The sequence below is a fragment of the Pempheris klunzingeri genome, chromosome 4 (genome assembly GCF_042242105.1).
Source record: "Pempheris klunzingeri isolate RE-2024b chromosome 4, fPemKlu1.hap1, whole genome shotgun sequence".
NCBI lineage: Eukaryota > Metazoa > Chordata > Actinopteri > Acropomatiformes > Pempheridae > Pempheris > Pempheris klunzingeri.
This window is the reverse complement of record NC_092015.1, coordinates 26,144,118-26,160,117: the sequence shown is the minus strand read 5'-3', so window position 1 is coordinate 26,160,117 and position 16,000 is coordinate 26,144,118. Positions and strand designations below refer to the sequence as shown.

At 42.5% G+C, this 16,000-nt stretch overlaps 1 protein-coding gene across 1 annotated transcript in view; it reads left to right on the top strand.

The window, feature by feature from the left end:
• Nucleotides 1-15,596, top strand: part of fam131ab (family with sequence similarity 131 member Ab) — a 20,345-nt gene extending 4,749 nt beyond the window's left edge. Inside the window, exons 3-6 of the mRNA XM_070829895.1 lie at nucleotides 7,253-7,346; nucleotides 7,481-7,663; nucleotides 13,667-13,798; nucleotides 14,950-15,596. Coding sequence (XP_070685996.1) covers nucleotides 7,253-7,346; nucleotides 7,481-7,663; nucleotides 13,667-13,798; nucleotides 14,950-15,596 — 1,056 coding nt within the window. The remainder of the gene's footprint in view (nucleotides 1-7,252; nucleotides 7,347-7,480; nucleotides 7,664-13,666; nucleotides 13,799-14,949) is intronic.
• The last annotated feature ends 404 nt before the right edge of the window (nucleotides 15,597-16,000 follow it).

Here is a 16,000-nt window from a genome sequence, read left to right as displayed (position 1 = left end):
TCATTGAAACATCTAAGTGATGAGAATTCAAATGAAGCTTGCGTGCACGCTGTGTTATTCTGAAGTGGGCCATGCTGCATGATGATTACTTTTACTTTGGGTACTTTAAGTAGATTTTGTTGCTAATACTTCTGTACTTTTACTTGCATGACACTTTGGATGCAGGACTTCTAGCAGAGTATTTCTGCACTGTGGTATTCCTACTTTTACTGAAGTAAATGATCTCAGTCGTTCTCCCCCGCTGAAGAGAACCCTCTCAGACTGAATGAACAGTTTTGCAGTAAATGATGGTGGGCTGAAGCTTTTACCAGAAAAGCTGTCAGAAAAGCTTTTATTTGAAAAGTGATATTTCAGGGAAATATAAAGAAGAAATTTCTTGTTTATTGAAGAACAGAAAAGTTGTTCTTACATGACTACAAGTGTTGTTGTTGTGATCCTCCAGTATACAGTAAAGGTTTATAATAAAGAGATTACAGCATACTGCTTAAATTCAATTGCAGCAATACATTGTTTTAAAAATGAACACAGTTATTATGATAATGATGATGATTGCTCGCCTAAATTATTGTTATGTGTTCTTATTTCAGTTGTGATAGTCCTACAACTGATTAAAAGGCCCTCTTACTGTGACTAGATCTTTGAATAAGTCTAGAGTGTGTCTAGAGCCATCTGTAATGAACCAAGTACTTTATGTACATTTGTATTTATTATTACAAAAGTTATGGGATACTCACTTCACATGATCTGAGCCAAGCTAGTGTATTATAACCTAGTCAGGCAGCGACCAGATATGCCTAATCAAAGATGACAGTCGTTCAGTAATTCACCACATGAAGCAGAAAATTGTGTTCTCGACCTTTCCTGGTTTAATAATTACCTTATTAATCAGGCCATCCAGATCTTTAATGTGCATTTCAACCCTGAGTTCTTTCTCCGTTTTAGTTTTCATTAATGTTAACCAGTTGGTTTCTAATTATTTGCAAGTCATTCAGCATAATTAGTAATTAATTTTTCATTTGGGATTTTAAATGGAATCTCAGTGACACAGAGTGTAATGCCTCTAGCCTTTGGAAAAAGTATAAGGCAAAATCTCTGCTCAAGCAATCACGACTAAAGTGGCTGCACTGTTCGGCCACATACTGTATGCATGGCTGGATCAATTCAGCTGTGAGATGCTACAGTTGTAGTCGCTCCCTTGAATGTTTATTTGAGCTCAAAAGCCCAGAGAAAATGTTATACCGTAGACTGGCTGCACCAGAGTTTCTGACCAGGTAAATGTGTGAATGAGATAAGATGTCACGTCAGCAGAGAAGGGTTGTTAGGGGAACTTTGGCAAGGCTGGTGGGTCTGGACAGATAGATAGATAGATATTTATTTATTTATTTATAATCTAAGAGAAGGGTTGTACTGTATACCTACAGTAGCTGGCAATCAGCACGCCCCCAGTTTGGAGAAGCAGGCAGGAGTCGCAGCATAGAAGCTAAACAAATGGACTGCTGTGGATGGGGGCAGCGGCAAAGCATATTTTAGCCACCTAAAAAAAAAGCGGACAGCCCTTTCAAAGGGGAACTGAAGCCATTAGATCACCCTCTTTAAAGCCACAAGACTCCATTGACAAAACAGTAATTTTGTAATTTTTCCTTGCAGAACACAGGAGTTCCCAGTGTTGTTGCTCTGAATATGGTGTTTTAATGTGGTATTTGTTCAGATCCCTTTAAAACACCAAAGTCATGCATCAACACAACCAAACTAACCAACTGAGGCAGCAGTAGACCAACAACTTTGATGATCTGAACGAGAGCATAAATGGATAAAACAGCTTCAGTTGGCAAGGCAAAGCAGTGAAAATATTCTAATTATTGTACACACTTAAACTGATCTTGATTTCTTTAGGTTTACTTAGCATCTGAGAACTCATGCCTGCCCCCAAACTGGGGGTGTGCCTACTTCCATTTACTGCAGGTAATACACTGACTATGGATAAGAAACTCTTATTACCCCACTTTAAAAAATCAGAAAGTATCCCTTTAAAATAAAGTTCCTGGGCTTTCAAAAACTAAGGCTGTGGAGCTGAATTTAGGTCGCTTATAACTGGCTCTGAGGTGATGATGATGATGATGATGCTGGTAATGAGGATGATGAATCCACCTTGCCTCTTTTATCCATCATTGTGCACCACCTGGGTGTGAATCTGGTGTGTCGCAGTGAGCCAGCCAGGCGACGATTAGCAGTGCTTAAGTGATCCATTATGAAATGCAGCCTTTCCGTCTTCAGGGGCAGGCCTCTTATTGAACACTGGGAACTGTGAGAGGCAAGTTACTGGATTGCTGATCTTATCACATCTATTTTACAGAGGACGGACACTCGACTGTGTTATGCTTCAGGGTTTTTTTAGATTTCAGATTTTATATATTTTCTCAAAGTTTTAGCAACATTTGATAACTGTCAAAATAAGTCAATTTGAAGTTACCAGTTTTTCATAGAACTTAAATAAATTCAAATTTTCAAAAAGACGTGGGATTTTTCTGCTTTATATTTAATGCAAACAAAGAGATTCAATTAGGATGTGCTGAGCAGCAGTGTCCACAGCAAAAGAAAGCAGGAAGGCATGTGCATGAGGCATTCATTTGGCTGTTGTGGCTGTCGGTTGGTGAGCTGAGGGTGCGACATCATCAGTGAATCAGGCGCACACCAGGAGGAACTGTGCTACGGTGACCAGTTGCCATAGAAATGTTCCCATTGTGGAAAAGTTGAGAGAGAGAGAGAGAGAGAGAGAGAGAGATATGTACAGTCGGGCAGAAACGCGTTATGTCGAAGGAGGAGAAAGACGCAGATATCATGGCAGTCTGAAACCACTTATGGTCTTCCTGCTTATATAATTCGTCTTCCATGTTTCCCCGTGTGTGTGTGTGTGTGTGTGTGTGTGTGTGTGTGTGTGTGTCTGACAGAAGAGTGGGCTACCCAAGCAACAGGCAAACTGTGTCTGACATTTGATAAATAAGAAAAGGGTATTTGACTCAATCAGCCAGTACAAAGGCATACATGGCTTTCTGCTGAAGTGGAACCAGAATTAGTCTAAAAAAATACAGCAATAAAAACAATTAGTGCCACAGTAACTAATATAGTTTAATTTTTCAAATAGTGCACAAACCACACACACATTGACAAAGCAAAAACACTCACTGTACATTACTGACATCTGGATATAAATTAACAATAAAATAAAGTCAAATATAATGTAACTACTAAGAGTAGGTAAAATATATATAAAGAGAAGAGAAATAAAGAATACAGAATAATAACTGACCACAACAGAAAGGTCAGAGACCATTCACATGACCATTAGTCGTGTGAGATGGGAGATTCCCCATGCAGCTGATAAAAGGTTGCCATATTTTATAGCAAAAATGTATCTTAGTCCTTAGAAAGTAGATTATCTTTTCCAAAGATGTGCAGCCGTTCTCCTCTGAGAGCCCCAGTCTAACTGGCGATGGGAGACTTTTCATTGCAATACTTTTTATGGCACCTACCAAGAGGATTTCTGTAAGCTTGATGGAGTGACTATGTGTAATATGAAATTTTGAGAGGTTGCCAAAAAGGCATTGGGGAAGTAACTGTGGTAATTGTGGATAGAGCATCATGATCTTCTGTCAAAAACCTTGTGGTTTACTGCACAGCTCAGTGGAATGAAAGAAAGTGAGCTCAACCAGAGAACATCTAAAACAAAGGCATGAGAGGTTGGGGTTTAATCCGTGAATCTTGGAAGGGGGGGAGATAAAATATAACTACGTTTTACTTTAACAAAACTTGAATGATGCCACAAGCCTAAAAGACACAAACCCTCAAAACCCTGAACTCTTATGAAAACCCTAATGGGTGCGTGTTTGTGTGTGTGTGTGTGTGTGTGTGTGTGTGTGTGTGTGTGCCTGCAGGTGTCCAGGTGCGGCAGACAGGCACCCGTGTGTTTTGTGTCACACACTGACTGTCAGCCTGCTCTCTGCCTGCTCTCAGCTCCTCACACGTGTGTTGTGTCGGAGAAATCTGCTGTTTTTCTTTGTGCTGTCTCAAGGATCCATTAGTCACCCGCACTGACTCAGACACAACAGTTAAGCAATGATTTAAAAGCCAAAAGTGAACATTAAGCAGCGCTATGGCAGCCTCTCTCCAGCCTGTGTTCATCAGGCCATGAAGATTTATGACGTCTTGACATTATGCTTGTGTTTGTGCTGCTCTTCTTCTGGGGGCTAAATACCTTGACCATAGGGAGTCTTTCCTCACCTTCAACATCTTTGTGTTACCAGGAGCTAACGTCAGTGAGGACAGCACAGTGAGGTGGATTTTGGAGGTTTTCAGTGGGTGTGGGTCATCACCCTGCTGAAAGGCGGGAGGAGGTCACATGATCGCGTTGTGACATCATACAGGGAGCCAAATCTAAATGGTGTGTTTTCTCACACGTTTATTGAGAGATTGAGCAGCAGAAAAAGAGACAGCACGGTCTTTTCTCATAGTCTGAGGGTTGGTAGACACACTGGGGACACACATTTATGTTGAAGACATTAAAAGGTGCATTTTGCATAATAAGAGAACTTTAAGTTGAGGTCATATTTTAAATTATTTAGCGTATTAAATGTGCATATGTATGTGCTGCATGTTGTAGGAGTGTGTGATGGCAAAGATGCAGCACAGCGGTCAAATAGGAGTGCTCGGCCTGTTCTGAGTGCTGCTCATGTCTTCCGCTGTGTTTGCTCTGCTGTTCAGTAGGGCAGTGGGGGAGCAGGGGGCGGGGGGGCAGAGCTGGCAGCCAGCGGTGCTGCTGAGTGGAGCTATGTGGCAACGTCAGGCTTAAACATAGTGTACGGCTGGACCCAGTTTTGAAAAACTCATAGCGATATATTCATTCAGTGCTTTAAAACTCCAGAAATGATGAGCTGTCTTTCCAAATTGTATTCTTGTCAGTGTGGAAATATCTTTGAAACCGCATTCATATCATCGTGGGAGACTCCTCTGGAAAAATGGCAATGAAATAAAGTTTAGAGGCATTAGGAAGGTGAGGCCAGTGTTTGTGAGTTGGACCCCCCCTGAGGATGTATCAAATCCTCCCACACTGAACTGAAATGATCTCTCAGGGCAACTATTTGAAAACAAGCATATTCTGCTGTGGGTGGACAACATTAACTGACATGTGATTTTTAATTTAAGGACCAACACAATGTATCTTTCTAAACGTCCTCGAGGGTACATGTCACATTATCTCCAGATTATCCTCCCTCTGATCTGTGAGCTGCCCTGCGGCACAGGAGGATTATCATGCCTCGCAGCAGCCGCTGATACCATCACAAGCCTGGGATCCCCCTTCACTCTCACAGGGCCCATCTGATGGATGATTTCCTTGTTTGTTTGCTATGCGGCAAATCCCTGCAAATCAGATGTGGTGCGTATTGAACGATGACTCGTTAATAAAGGAAGGGAAGTACGAAGATTTAACTTCACATTGACTCAACGGTCCAGATACTTGCTATGTTTACAACTGGTCCAGTTGTTCCAGTGGGTCAAGTAGCTGAGTGTTATTTCTCCAGATGAAAGCAGGTGAAACCAGAGCCTCACCGCAGGACTGGACACAATCTGTACCTGTTGAGATATACATGTCTGCCCAAAACCATTATCAAGTTGCTCAGTCAGCCAAGTGTTTTGACCCATATTGAGTAACAACCTGGTAGCGTCAGCTCAGCATGTGGCCTTTGCTGTGGACGTGTCCATTTCCCACGTGCGTACAGGTGGGGTTATAAAAAGAGTTAGCAGACAAAAGAACATGTCAACACCTGATACTCCCTCTGTGGTTTGACTTTACAGCACAGACAGTTTTGATTGAGGACAGACGGGGAGGAGGGGGTTCATCTTTTGTCTATGGTCTGATTATGCGAACTCACTGTGGGGAAATTAACTATGTAGTAGTATGAACAACAAGCTTTATTAGTTTCCTTTGAGCTTGCTTGCCTATGTAACACACCAGAAATCTTCTAACAGCCACATCTGGCACCACTGGAGAGATTCACTTACTTCTTTTCCATTCTGTGCCTTCGTCTCTGCACTAGTGTTCTCTGAAGAAGGTTCTATGAGTTAGAACCATCATACCCTGATGGTACGACACAGTGATCGTAAGCTCTGATAATCAGGGCCTCAAACTTTGATATTCAATGAGAAAACTTTAAAAGTGTTAAGACTTAGAAATGGAGTTTGGTGTGTTTGTCAAAGCGACACCACTTCCGGCTCCAGAAGCTGTGGGTCATAAGGAGTACAACATCCATCTGTGTTTCAGTCCAGCAAGTGGGACTACACACTTGGAGCTTTGGTCTGAAATTTAGTTGATTTGGTGAATAAATCATTTGAGCAAATGTTTTTGATGAACTGATTCTTGTGATTTGGACACTGAAAGGAACTGCTTTGCATATCACCAGTCTACAGGTATGGATACAGCAAGATACTCGGAGCCGTAGCTTGAGAAAAGTCAGTTGCCTGAACAAATTATTAATCTGCTCATTAGCCAGCAGGCTAATTTAACAAACCACTTAACATGTTAATATGTGGCTACAATTGGCCACTTGCTTGTTTTTTTCAACTTTTGCTTCTCCTGTTTTATGTGAAATAATATGCAAATCAGTTGTGAAGACATCACAAATTAGCTGACCAGATGTAAGATCATAATTATTTGTAACTTTAAAGGAATAGTTCAGCATTAAGGGCACTGGTTGCCTTTTTACCTCCCACTGACCGCAAGACTCCAGGAAGTTACTGCCTATAATCCCTGTAAACCACAACTTGTCACTTTTACACCTCATCGTAGCAAGAAAGCGAAGAATTGGACTTCCCAAAGTGTTGTCCATTTAAGATGCTGCCATATGCTACATAACATGCTCATATGATTGAAACACGAACATAGTTCTATCCATCAGTACCTGCTGAAATAATCCTCGTTCCGCACAAGTCAGCATGTGTGGCTGTTTTCATACAGCCCGAGACTCATTAAAAGATTGATGTGTAAAGAGGAAGTCCTTTACTTTCCGAAGCCTTGAAGTACACTGAAGTAGTTGTACTGTGAACATAGGAGTCTCTTCACCGTGAAAAGACAACACTGGGTGTTACTGTGAGTCATGGCAGGATGTATTGAGAGGCTGGCTCACATTCATGCTGAGCTGAGCTACTCTACCAGTGCTCCCCTGAGTGTCACACTGCTTTTTTCCCCTTGTCCTTTCAGGTGAATGTTGATGACACCATTGAAATGTTACCAAAATCAAGAAGAGCTGTCACCATTCAAGAGATTGCTGCATTAGCGCGATCCTCCCTGCATGGTGAGTGTAACATCACGATTACTGATAATTATATGCCTTTGCATGTTCTGTAAAAGCATGCAGGCACATACTAAAAGAGTGTCATCTTCGCAAAAGTTATGCAGCAGTATAACCCGCACGCTTTCTCCTTGTAGGTATTTCCCAGGTAGTAAAGGACCATGTGACGAAGCCCACAGCCATGGCTCAGGGCAGAGTGGCCCATCTGATAGAGTGGAAAGGCTGGTCTAAGCCTATAGACAGTCCAGCAGCCCTGGAGTCAGACTTCAACTCTTACTCCGACCTCACTGAGGGAGAACAGGAGGCACGCTTCGCTGCTGGTAAGACTCCTGTTTGTGTGACTTGTTTATTACATAAACCACACTGAAAAAAAGCAGCCTGCTTTGCTACACGCAGAATTCAAGCTGAAAGAGAGTTTTTGAACAGTACACGCCAGCTGACAACAAATACATTGATGACTCACAGACCTATGGGCTAGAGGATGTGCTAAATAACGATGAAAGATCACAGGAGAGATGCTAATTAAATGAAAAATCATCATAACAAAAAGGTAAACATGTAAAAAGAAGCAGAGGAGTATTTATGTCATATGATCATAATTACAGTCAATTAAATCAAGAGAGGCAATTAAAAAGAAAAACTCCTCCCAGCAAGCATTTGAAAGAAATGCCCATAAAAAAGAAAGTTTTTTCACAATATACATTATGTGGGAAAGTGAAAAATCATGTTGATGAACATAGTTTTGAACTGATGTCAGAAAGACAGTTAGACGCTGGTTGCAGGCAGCAGCTTTCATTTTTTACCCCATTTAAGCTATTCACATGCACTTTGGGTATCTTCTCTGAATGGGGCATATTAATAGAAGGTATAAATGCTCACTGAATGTACTGTAGTTGCAATTCCGCTGGAGGTCGTTTGGGTCAAACTGTCGGATCTTGGCAAGGTGTAAATGTGATGTGTACATTTAACACGGTGCTCAAATGTGTTATAATTGGCTTTCATGGGTCGTGGAGTCCTCTTGGCATGAACAGTACTTTAACACAAACAAACTAACCCATCGAGGCAGTGCTAGACCAGCAGCTCAGTCATTTAGACAGCAAAATATGGAAAAATGGGGCTCAGGTTTTAAAATACCAGAGTTCTCCTTTAACTTTTCTCCTCTACACATGCAGACGTTTGTTCCTCTCAGAGCATCGCTCACCCGCAGCATATCTGTCTCTCCTATCTTTTACCCACTCACCTCTCTTTCATTTGCTTCTGCCCGCTCTATTCACTACCCACTTCCTCCTATTCACACTGTCCCCTCTTTTAATGTTCCTCTCTGCCCTCTGTCTCTTTATCTCTTTTTCCTCTGTCTTTTTCACCTCGTTCCTCCCACCTGCTCTCCCTCCATTCTCTCGCTCACTCCCTGCAATGCAGACTCTCAAGGTTAATTTGCACAGTAAGGCTTTGCTCCTGGCTTGTGCCACCATGACTGAGCGATTTTCCTCTGTGCCTCCTCTGTTCTCCTTTCTTTTTTTTTTTTTTTTTTTTACATCTTTTATATCTTCCCATGGTTGCTGTTCTCTTCTTATGCCCTCATCTTTGTGATCCATTATCACAATAAAGGAACTATTTTAGTATTCGTCATTAGGTTAGGATAGTGGATTTATGTGCAACTGCAACAAAGACTTATTTAAGGGATATTGTGATATTTTAAACCTGGGGTATATTTTTACATACTTTGGTTTCTAAGTGACTAGTAGATACGAAAAGTTTTGGACTTGGTCCAGTAGATCACCTCCACTGGCACCCACGAAACGGGCTGAAACGGCTGCAATTAAATCTTTTGGGGAAACAGCACCCAATCGAAGTGCTTGTGTTTGCCACTTACAGGCTCAAATTGTTCTTCTAAGGGTCTGATAACATTGTCAGAATCCTTCCAGAGATAGACCTGAGAGATCCTTTTTGTTTAACCAGCAACATTACATCGTTCTCTTCAAAGCCTCCAGACTAAACTGACAAAAACATTCATTTTACCTCACAGAACACAGGAGTTGGTCTCCCGCTGCCTCCATCGCTTAGCTTATTCGTTTTACTGTCTGACTTTGGTGACTTTGACTCTGGTATCATGTTCTGCAAGGTAAAATGAATGAATATAATTTTTAGGAATGGAGTCTGGTGGCTGGTGTCTGTTGGGGGTCTGATGTTCTGCACACACTTTGGTTTATTTAGGTAGCTAGGGGTGAGGTGGGCTCGAATGTCATTACTATACATTATACTTCAGGTTACAACGTCAGTGTGTGTCCGTTCCATCGGTCAGCTTCCAGTTGTGCTGACTCCTTTTGTTTTTGTCAACTCTCTCCTTGTAGCCCAGCAATAGTGTTACTGCGGGTGACTGGACACAATGTGTGAATGTCAGTGAGCACATTAGTACATAAAGTGAGCATGTGTCAAAGTGTGAGGTGAGTGTTTGGTGTGTATGCAAGCTACTTACAGTAGTGTGTGTGTGTGTGTGTGTGTGTGTGTGTGTATAGGAGGCATCCTGAGAATTGAAAATGCAGGTGAGGTTGTCCCATTGATGGAGCGACTTCTGCCAACTCACACACACATTCTTTGAAGTTAATCCTGCGGCGTCTCTCTGTAGCGCGTGAAACTGGCTTATGTCACTGCACGTGTTTGTGTGTGTGTGTGTGTGTGTGTGTGTGTGTATGTGTGTGTGTGTCGGGGGGGGGGGGGGGCTGAAAGAGACACAGTGTGAGTGTGAGAATATGTTGAAAGCACATGTGTGGATGTGTGTATTAGAGTGGCGATCTTCCAGTTTCTGGTGCGCTGTAGTGTAACAGAGATGTTTGTGGCCTGACCAGTCCTACACACCAGGTTTACACTATCCCCGCAGCAAACAGCGCTGTTGGAAAATCTAAATTGGGAAAGTGGCGTCAGCTCACTTTGCTACAAGTGACAGCTGCATTTAACAAGGCAGCAGAGTGACTACCTCAAACTGCGTCAATTTTCCTTAAAGTGGCTATAATCTGTATCCAAGAACAATGCATTACATGACAGTGTGTCGTGAAAGGAATCATCACGTGATTCTTCCAAGGCAACAGCTTTGTTATTACAGCCCACAACTTTTCTGTTTTGCTTCACTCACAAAGCGTCTCCAGCTGCAGCGGATATAATATATATCTACGCTGTTTACGTCACCACCCAAAGAGGCCAAAACAACAGTTGACGCAGGTTTAAAGTGAGTGTTAAGCATTAGAAACTGACGATGGGGTTATATATATATTCATATATGTTTTATTCATCTGCTGGAGTTACTGTTGCCCTCTAACCACCTGAATATTTATGAGGAAAATATAAGAGCTGACTAGAGTAAAACTGCAAACCACTGTAGCATGTACAGCCTGCTTCAGTTCATCCAAACTGTATTACTGCATACAGACAACTTCAGATAAAGTGATGAAGCCTTAGTCGCAGTAGAAATGCAGCAATTGTGTGTGTGAGAGAGAGTAAGAACTCTGTCACTATAATTTCCTGTAAAGGATTATTAAAGTATCTATCTATCTATCTATCTATCTATCTATCTATCTATCTATCTATCTATCTATCTATCTATCTATCTATCTATCTATCTATCTATCTACTATCTATCTATCTATCTATCTATCTATCTATCTATCTAAGAAAGAGAATCTGTTTAATTGTCAGATCCCTACAGTGCACACATTCGTGCAACTTGTTTCACAAGCACAGTCTGTGATCAGGGTTAAGATTGAGATGAGAAAAATAGTGAACTTTAGTGAAATGTAGTCACATTGTCATGTTTCGTGTATCTGTAAGCATAAACTACCTCTTTATCCTAATTTTCTGTGTGGTATGCAGGTCAGTGACATAAAAAAAAAAGTATGTTTGTAGGTGAAAACCTTTCTGCCTGAGTTAAAGGAATTAAAAAAAAGCTTTCAAAGGAGAACTAAAGAGCAACCCACATGACTGCATTTGCTGAAGGATGTGCCCGTGTTTGTGAGGAGAGTTCAGGGCCCTGCTACAGTGGAAGATGAATGAGCGCATCGATCTTTCTCTGTGGGACACAACGCATGAATACTGAGCATTGACCAAAGAGAGAGAGAAAGAGAGAGAGAGAGACATAAAGAGGGGTGAGCAGAAAGTCAGAGAGATAGAAATCAGAATGAGAAGTGAGGGACACTGCTGAAAGATTGCACGGTGACAGAGATGGGAGTGGTAGGGATGAGGAGAGTCAGGTGAGTCGATAGAGCGTCTTATTGAGAGAGACCATCCGAAGAAAGGCGTGAGATGAAGGAGAGAAAGGACGAACACGGAGGAATACAAAACAGATGGACTGAGAGGAAGAGGACGAGGCTGAGCTGAGGGACACAGAGAAAAAGACAGAGGGAGTCTTACTCTCTGATTGGCCGGCTCCTGATGATGAGTGGAGGTGACTGGTTACTTGGACCTTGTGGTTTACTGCTCTGGCACATGCTGAGTCACCTCCGCCAGACACGCACGCACACATAAGGCCACAGAGAGGACATCAACGTGTGTGTGTATGTGTGTGTGTGTGTGTTTTAGATGCACATGCATGTGAATGTATGTTTGGTTATGTGGTTTTGTAATTAGTAACGCTATCTACTGGATTACAAAAGCATGTAATCTAATCTGAATATGTTTGGATTACTTCAATACCAAATCTTGATAATATTTGACCTTTTACTAAAATTTGGATGCACCCATAAACACTTAAGTTCCCCAAATATTCCTTTTTCTCTTTAAACATCTCAAAATAATTTCAATGCAAACTAAATGCATTTAGCACTCATATTTGATCGAATCACATGACCCTCACTCAAACAGCACTGGCACACACTCCAGGTGTACTACACCTGTACTACACATTCTACCACATGCAGGATGCTGTTTCTTTTGCGAACATTTCTGAACATGTCTGATGAAGGCCTCATGGAGGACTAAACTCATGCAACGCAACCGGCAGCCTGAGAGGAGTAAGAAGAAGTTTCATAATTTTAAAAATCAACTTTAAAATCGAGTAATCCTTGACAATGTAACTATGATCTAATTTCAGATATTTTCAAATATAATCTATAATCTGATCATGTTACTACTGTCCAATGCTGGTTACTTGTAAAATGTGGTGATTGATTATTGGTAGTTTATCATTTCTTATACACTACAGTAGTTCAGCCACTGATCAAATCAGCTCACATCTTCTAAGATTGTGTCTCGGAAATGATTTGATCATTTGAATGAATCTGATATTTTTCATTGGATTGTGCTGCAATAAGAAGGCATTTCATGCTGCAATCAGCAGTTGAAGTGGATTTACATACACAGACAGACAGACGGAGAGACAGACAGACAGACAGACAGACAGACAGACAAGACAGACAGATACATTTTTACTATAGATGTTACTGTGTGGTTGTTTTTAAGTCTTATATCTGTTGTGGACCAAACAGAAAAGACTTAAAACACTACTTACTCTAAAACAGCAAATACGATGAATTCTCAAACCTTTGTTTACCTCAGGTGCTAAGAGAACATGCTTATGTTATAGACAGGCTTTATTCATGATTGCACTGCAGCACTTACATTAAATGTATTCTAGCCATCACTCAGCTTTCGAGGGGAAAAATTCAGGTTGCTTTTGTTGACAGTAGATTAAAATGGCAAAATGGAAAAACATAGAAATAAATGAGAGAATGAAACATTTTTAAAAAGACAATGTGATAGTAGCAGAGTGGGAAATATGATGTTCACCTGTGGTACCTGTGATGGGATTCTTGCTTCGAGTGATCTCACTCGGCTCATTGTTTCTGTTTCCCTGGCTTCATCGATGATCCAGTCCATTTGTTCATGTTGGCCATGACTGGAACACCGACTTTTATGGTACAAAAAACCTGACCTGATGTTATATTATCATCAGTTCAATGAAAATGTCAGTACTGATTACTTTGCTAATGTATTTTGCTCCTGGCATTTCATGTCTCTTCTGCACGGGCAGGAATGCAACCTGCATAGCCACGCTGTCAAACCCTCGGTGACAGCAATCTTAAGTGCACCAGCCAAATGACCGCTGAGGAACACGACAGGAATGGGAGCGCTGTCTCTGTCCAGTCTAACATGACAGCGTGCACTTTGTTCCTCGCGCAGAACTGCTAATCAAGAACAGCTACATGACATGGAGACACAATGGCTCGCTGCCTCCCTGTTACCATGGCAACCATGTATTTGCTTGTGCACATGTGTACCTTATGTATTTATGTGTGTGTGTGTGTGTGTGTGTGTGTGTGTGTGTGTTTGCGCAGGTGTGGCAGAGCAGTTTGCCATAGCGGAGGCTAAGCTGAGGGCCTGGTCCTCTGTGGATGGCGACGAGTCCAACGATGACTCATATGACGAGGACTTTCTGCCTGCCAACGAGCCCACCACACAGAGCACAGGTAAAAACACACACACACACACACACACACACACACACACACACACACACACACACACAGTATACCTCAACACCACAATAGCAGTGGCTTAGCTAAGTCACATTTATTTCCTTCATGTTGTCCTCCTCCTTCCTAATACCCCATCACACTCCCTCTTTGTCATCCATCTCTCCCTCTATCTTTCATTGTCCCAGTGCCCTAGTTTCATCCCCTTCCAGCATTTTTTTTGTTCCTCGCCTCAATTTGATATCCCTTCTGCAAGTTTAATATCATTTCCTTTGCTGCTGAGACAGTGTCTGTGTAAGGATGGTGTGTTAGCGGGTTATAAATACACACAGTGTATTTGACCATGGCTGTGTGTGGGGGCGAGTGTTTGCCAGAGCTTTCATCTTGATTACACTGAACCACCAATAACCTGTATTGCAGCTAATAACATTCAGCTCAGTGTTGCTTCTCTATCTTTATATATTCATCTTTGGCTTCTTACCCTCTGACAAAGGCCACTGCCTGTATATGATATTAATCTCTTCTAAATCAAAGACAGTAATCCTCTTTCACATTTCATTTTGATTTTGCAGGTGATTTCTTATAACTGGTCTCATCACAATACTTTATAATACTTTATAAGATTTTCTTCCTTAAATTGTGTATTGGTTGCTTTTTAAAATTAAAATATTATTATAATATTATTATTCAGTCAGTTTTTTCTCTAGCGTACTTTATCAGTTTGAAACAACTGAGTTTGGCTTCTTTCTGCAAAACCAGAGTTAACATTATTATTCTTTAAGGCACCCTGTGGAGTTGCCTTCATTTAAAACCCTGCATTGTTTACGTCTGTGTTTGCTAGTTAGTGGGCTTCTTTTTCCCTGCCTTTCCCTGCAGGTAGCACAATATACAGGCCAGCCCATTAGTCTGTAGTGCCACTAGTGGTCAAAACTCCCAGGGTACCTTTAAATGAGTAAAGATGTAAATAATGACAAGGAAGTGTGAAGTTTTCCAATTTTTATTTGCTACTGTATTTTCTGCTAATATTTCATGCTGTAAGCAGCCAGTGACCCGACAGAGAATATCCCAGTTTCATCTCATATATTTGCTCTTATCGTCGTCCTTTCAGGACTTTATGTGCTCACAGTCTGTATGATTCTCTTTAGATGTGCCATCATATCCTCCCTACTTGAAGGACTTGATCCACAGCCAGCTTTGCCAACACCTGGGCCTGCGAGGGCCCTGTTGTGAGGGTGGAGGAGGAGGTGGAGAGGGAGGTGGCAGTGGAGAGCCTTCCCCCACGGCAGGCTCCCCAGATACCCTGTGCTCCAGCCTCTGCAGCCTGGATGAGCATCACCCGCTGCTGCGTGACCTGGGTGGCCACCGTGGCACCCACTCCCACAGCAACGCCGCCGAGCTTGCCGCCAAGATCCTGTCGGCACTGCAGGGAGGAGAGGAGCTGCTGGCCCGACTTCAGAGGGCGGGGCAGAGCGCGCCCGGCGGTGGGGACTGTGGCTTCCACAGCCTGGGTGGAGGAGTGCGGGGCATCAGGCCTTGCGGGGGTCAGGACTCTCCTTGCTACTCCATGTCTTACTCTGAGACATACCTGTCGCCAGGCGAGGACGACGACAGCCCCTGCAAGGACTATGAGAGCACCCTGGGCCAGGTGGAGGCAGAAGGCAACGGAGTGGAGTACCCACCCAACTACGACCCAAGCAGGAGGGTCTCCGACGTGGCCTCCTCTGGAGTTGTGTCTCTTGATGAGGAGGATGAAGAGGAGGAGGAGAGGGCAGGAGAGCCAAACAACCAATGACTCCTCTCATCTCACCTCAGTGTTTAATCCCTCCTCGCTCTTTGGAAGGATTTCTCTTTTGCAACCCTCCTCCTCTCCTCCATGGCGTCTGAAACGTGTGAACCTCTGCGCATGTTGTTTTTTTTCCCCTCTGACTGACGTATAAACCATCCGTCTTTGCCTTACTTGCAGCATTTCAGCTCCTAATCTCCACCCTGTAACTGCTTTGTCCCCATTTGACGAATCAACTCTATTTTCTTTGAAGGCGTCTAAACAATCTTTTTTATCAGTGTAAAAACAGGAGTGCTGGAGATGCTACGACTGTCCAGTGACTTTCTCGTGGGTATGACGCACAAAGTCTTCAGTTCCGTCCCTACCTGCCGACGAAGCGACTCTAAAAACAGACGCCACCAACAGGCAGACAG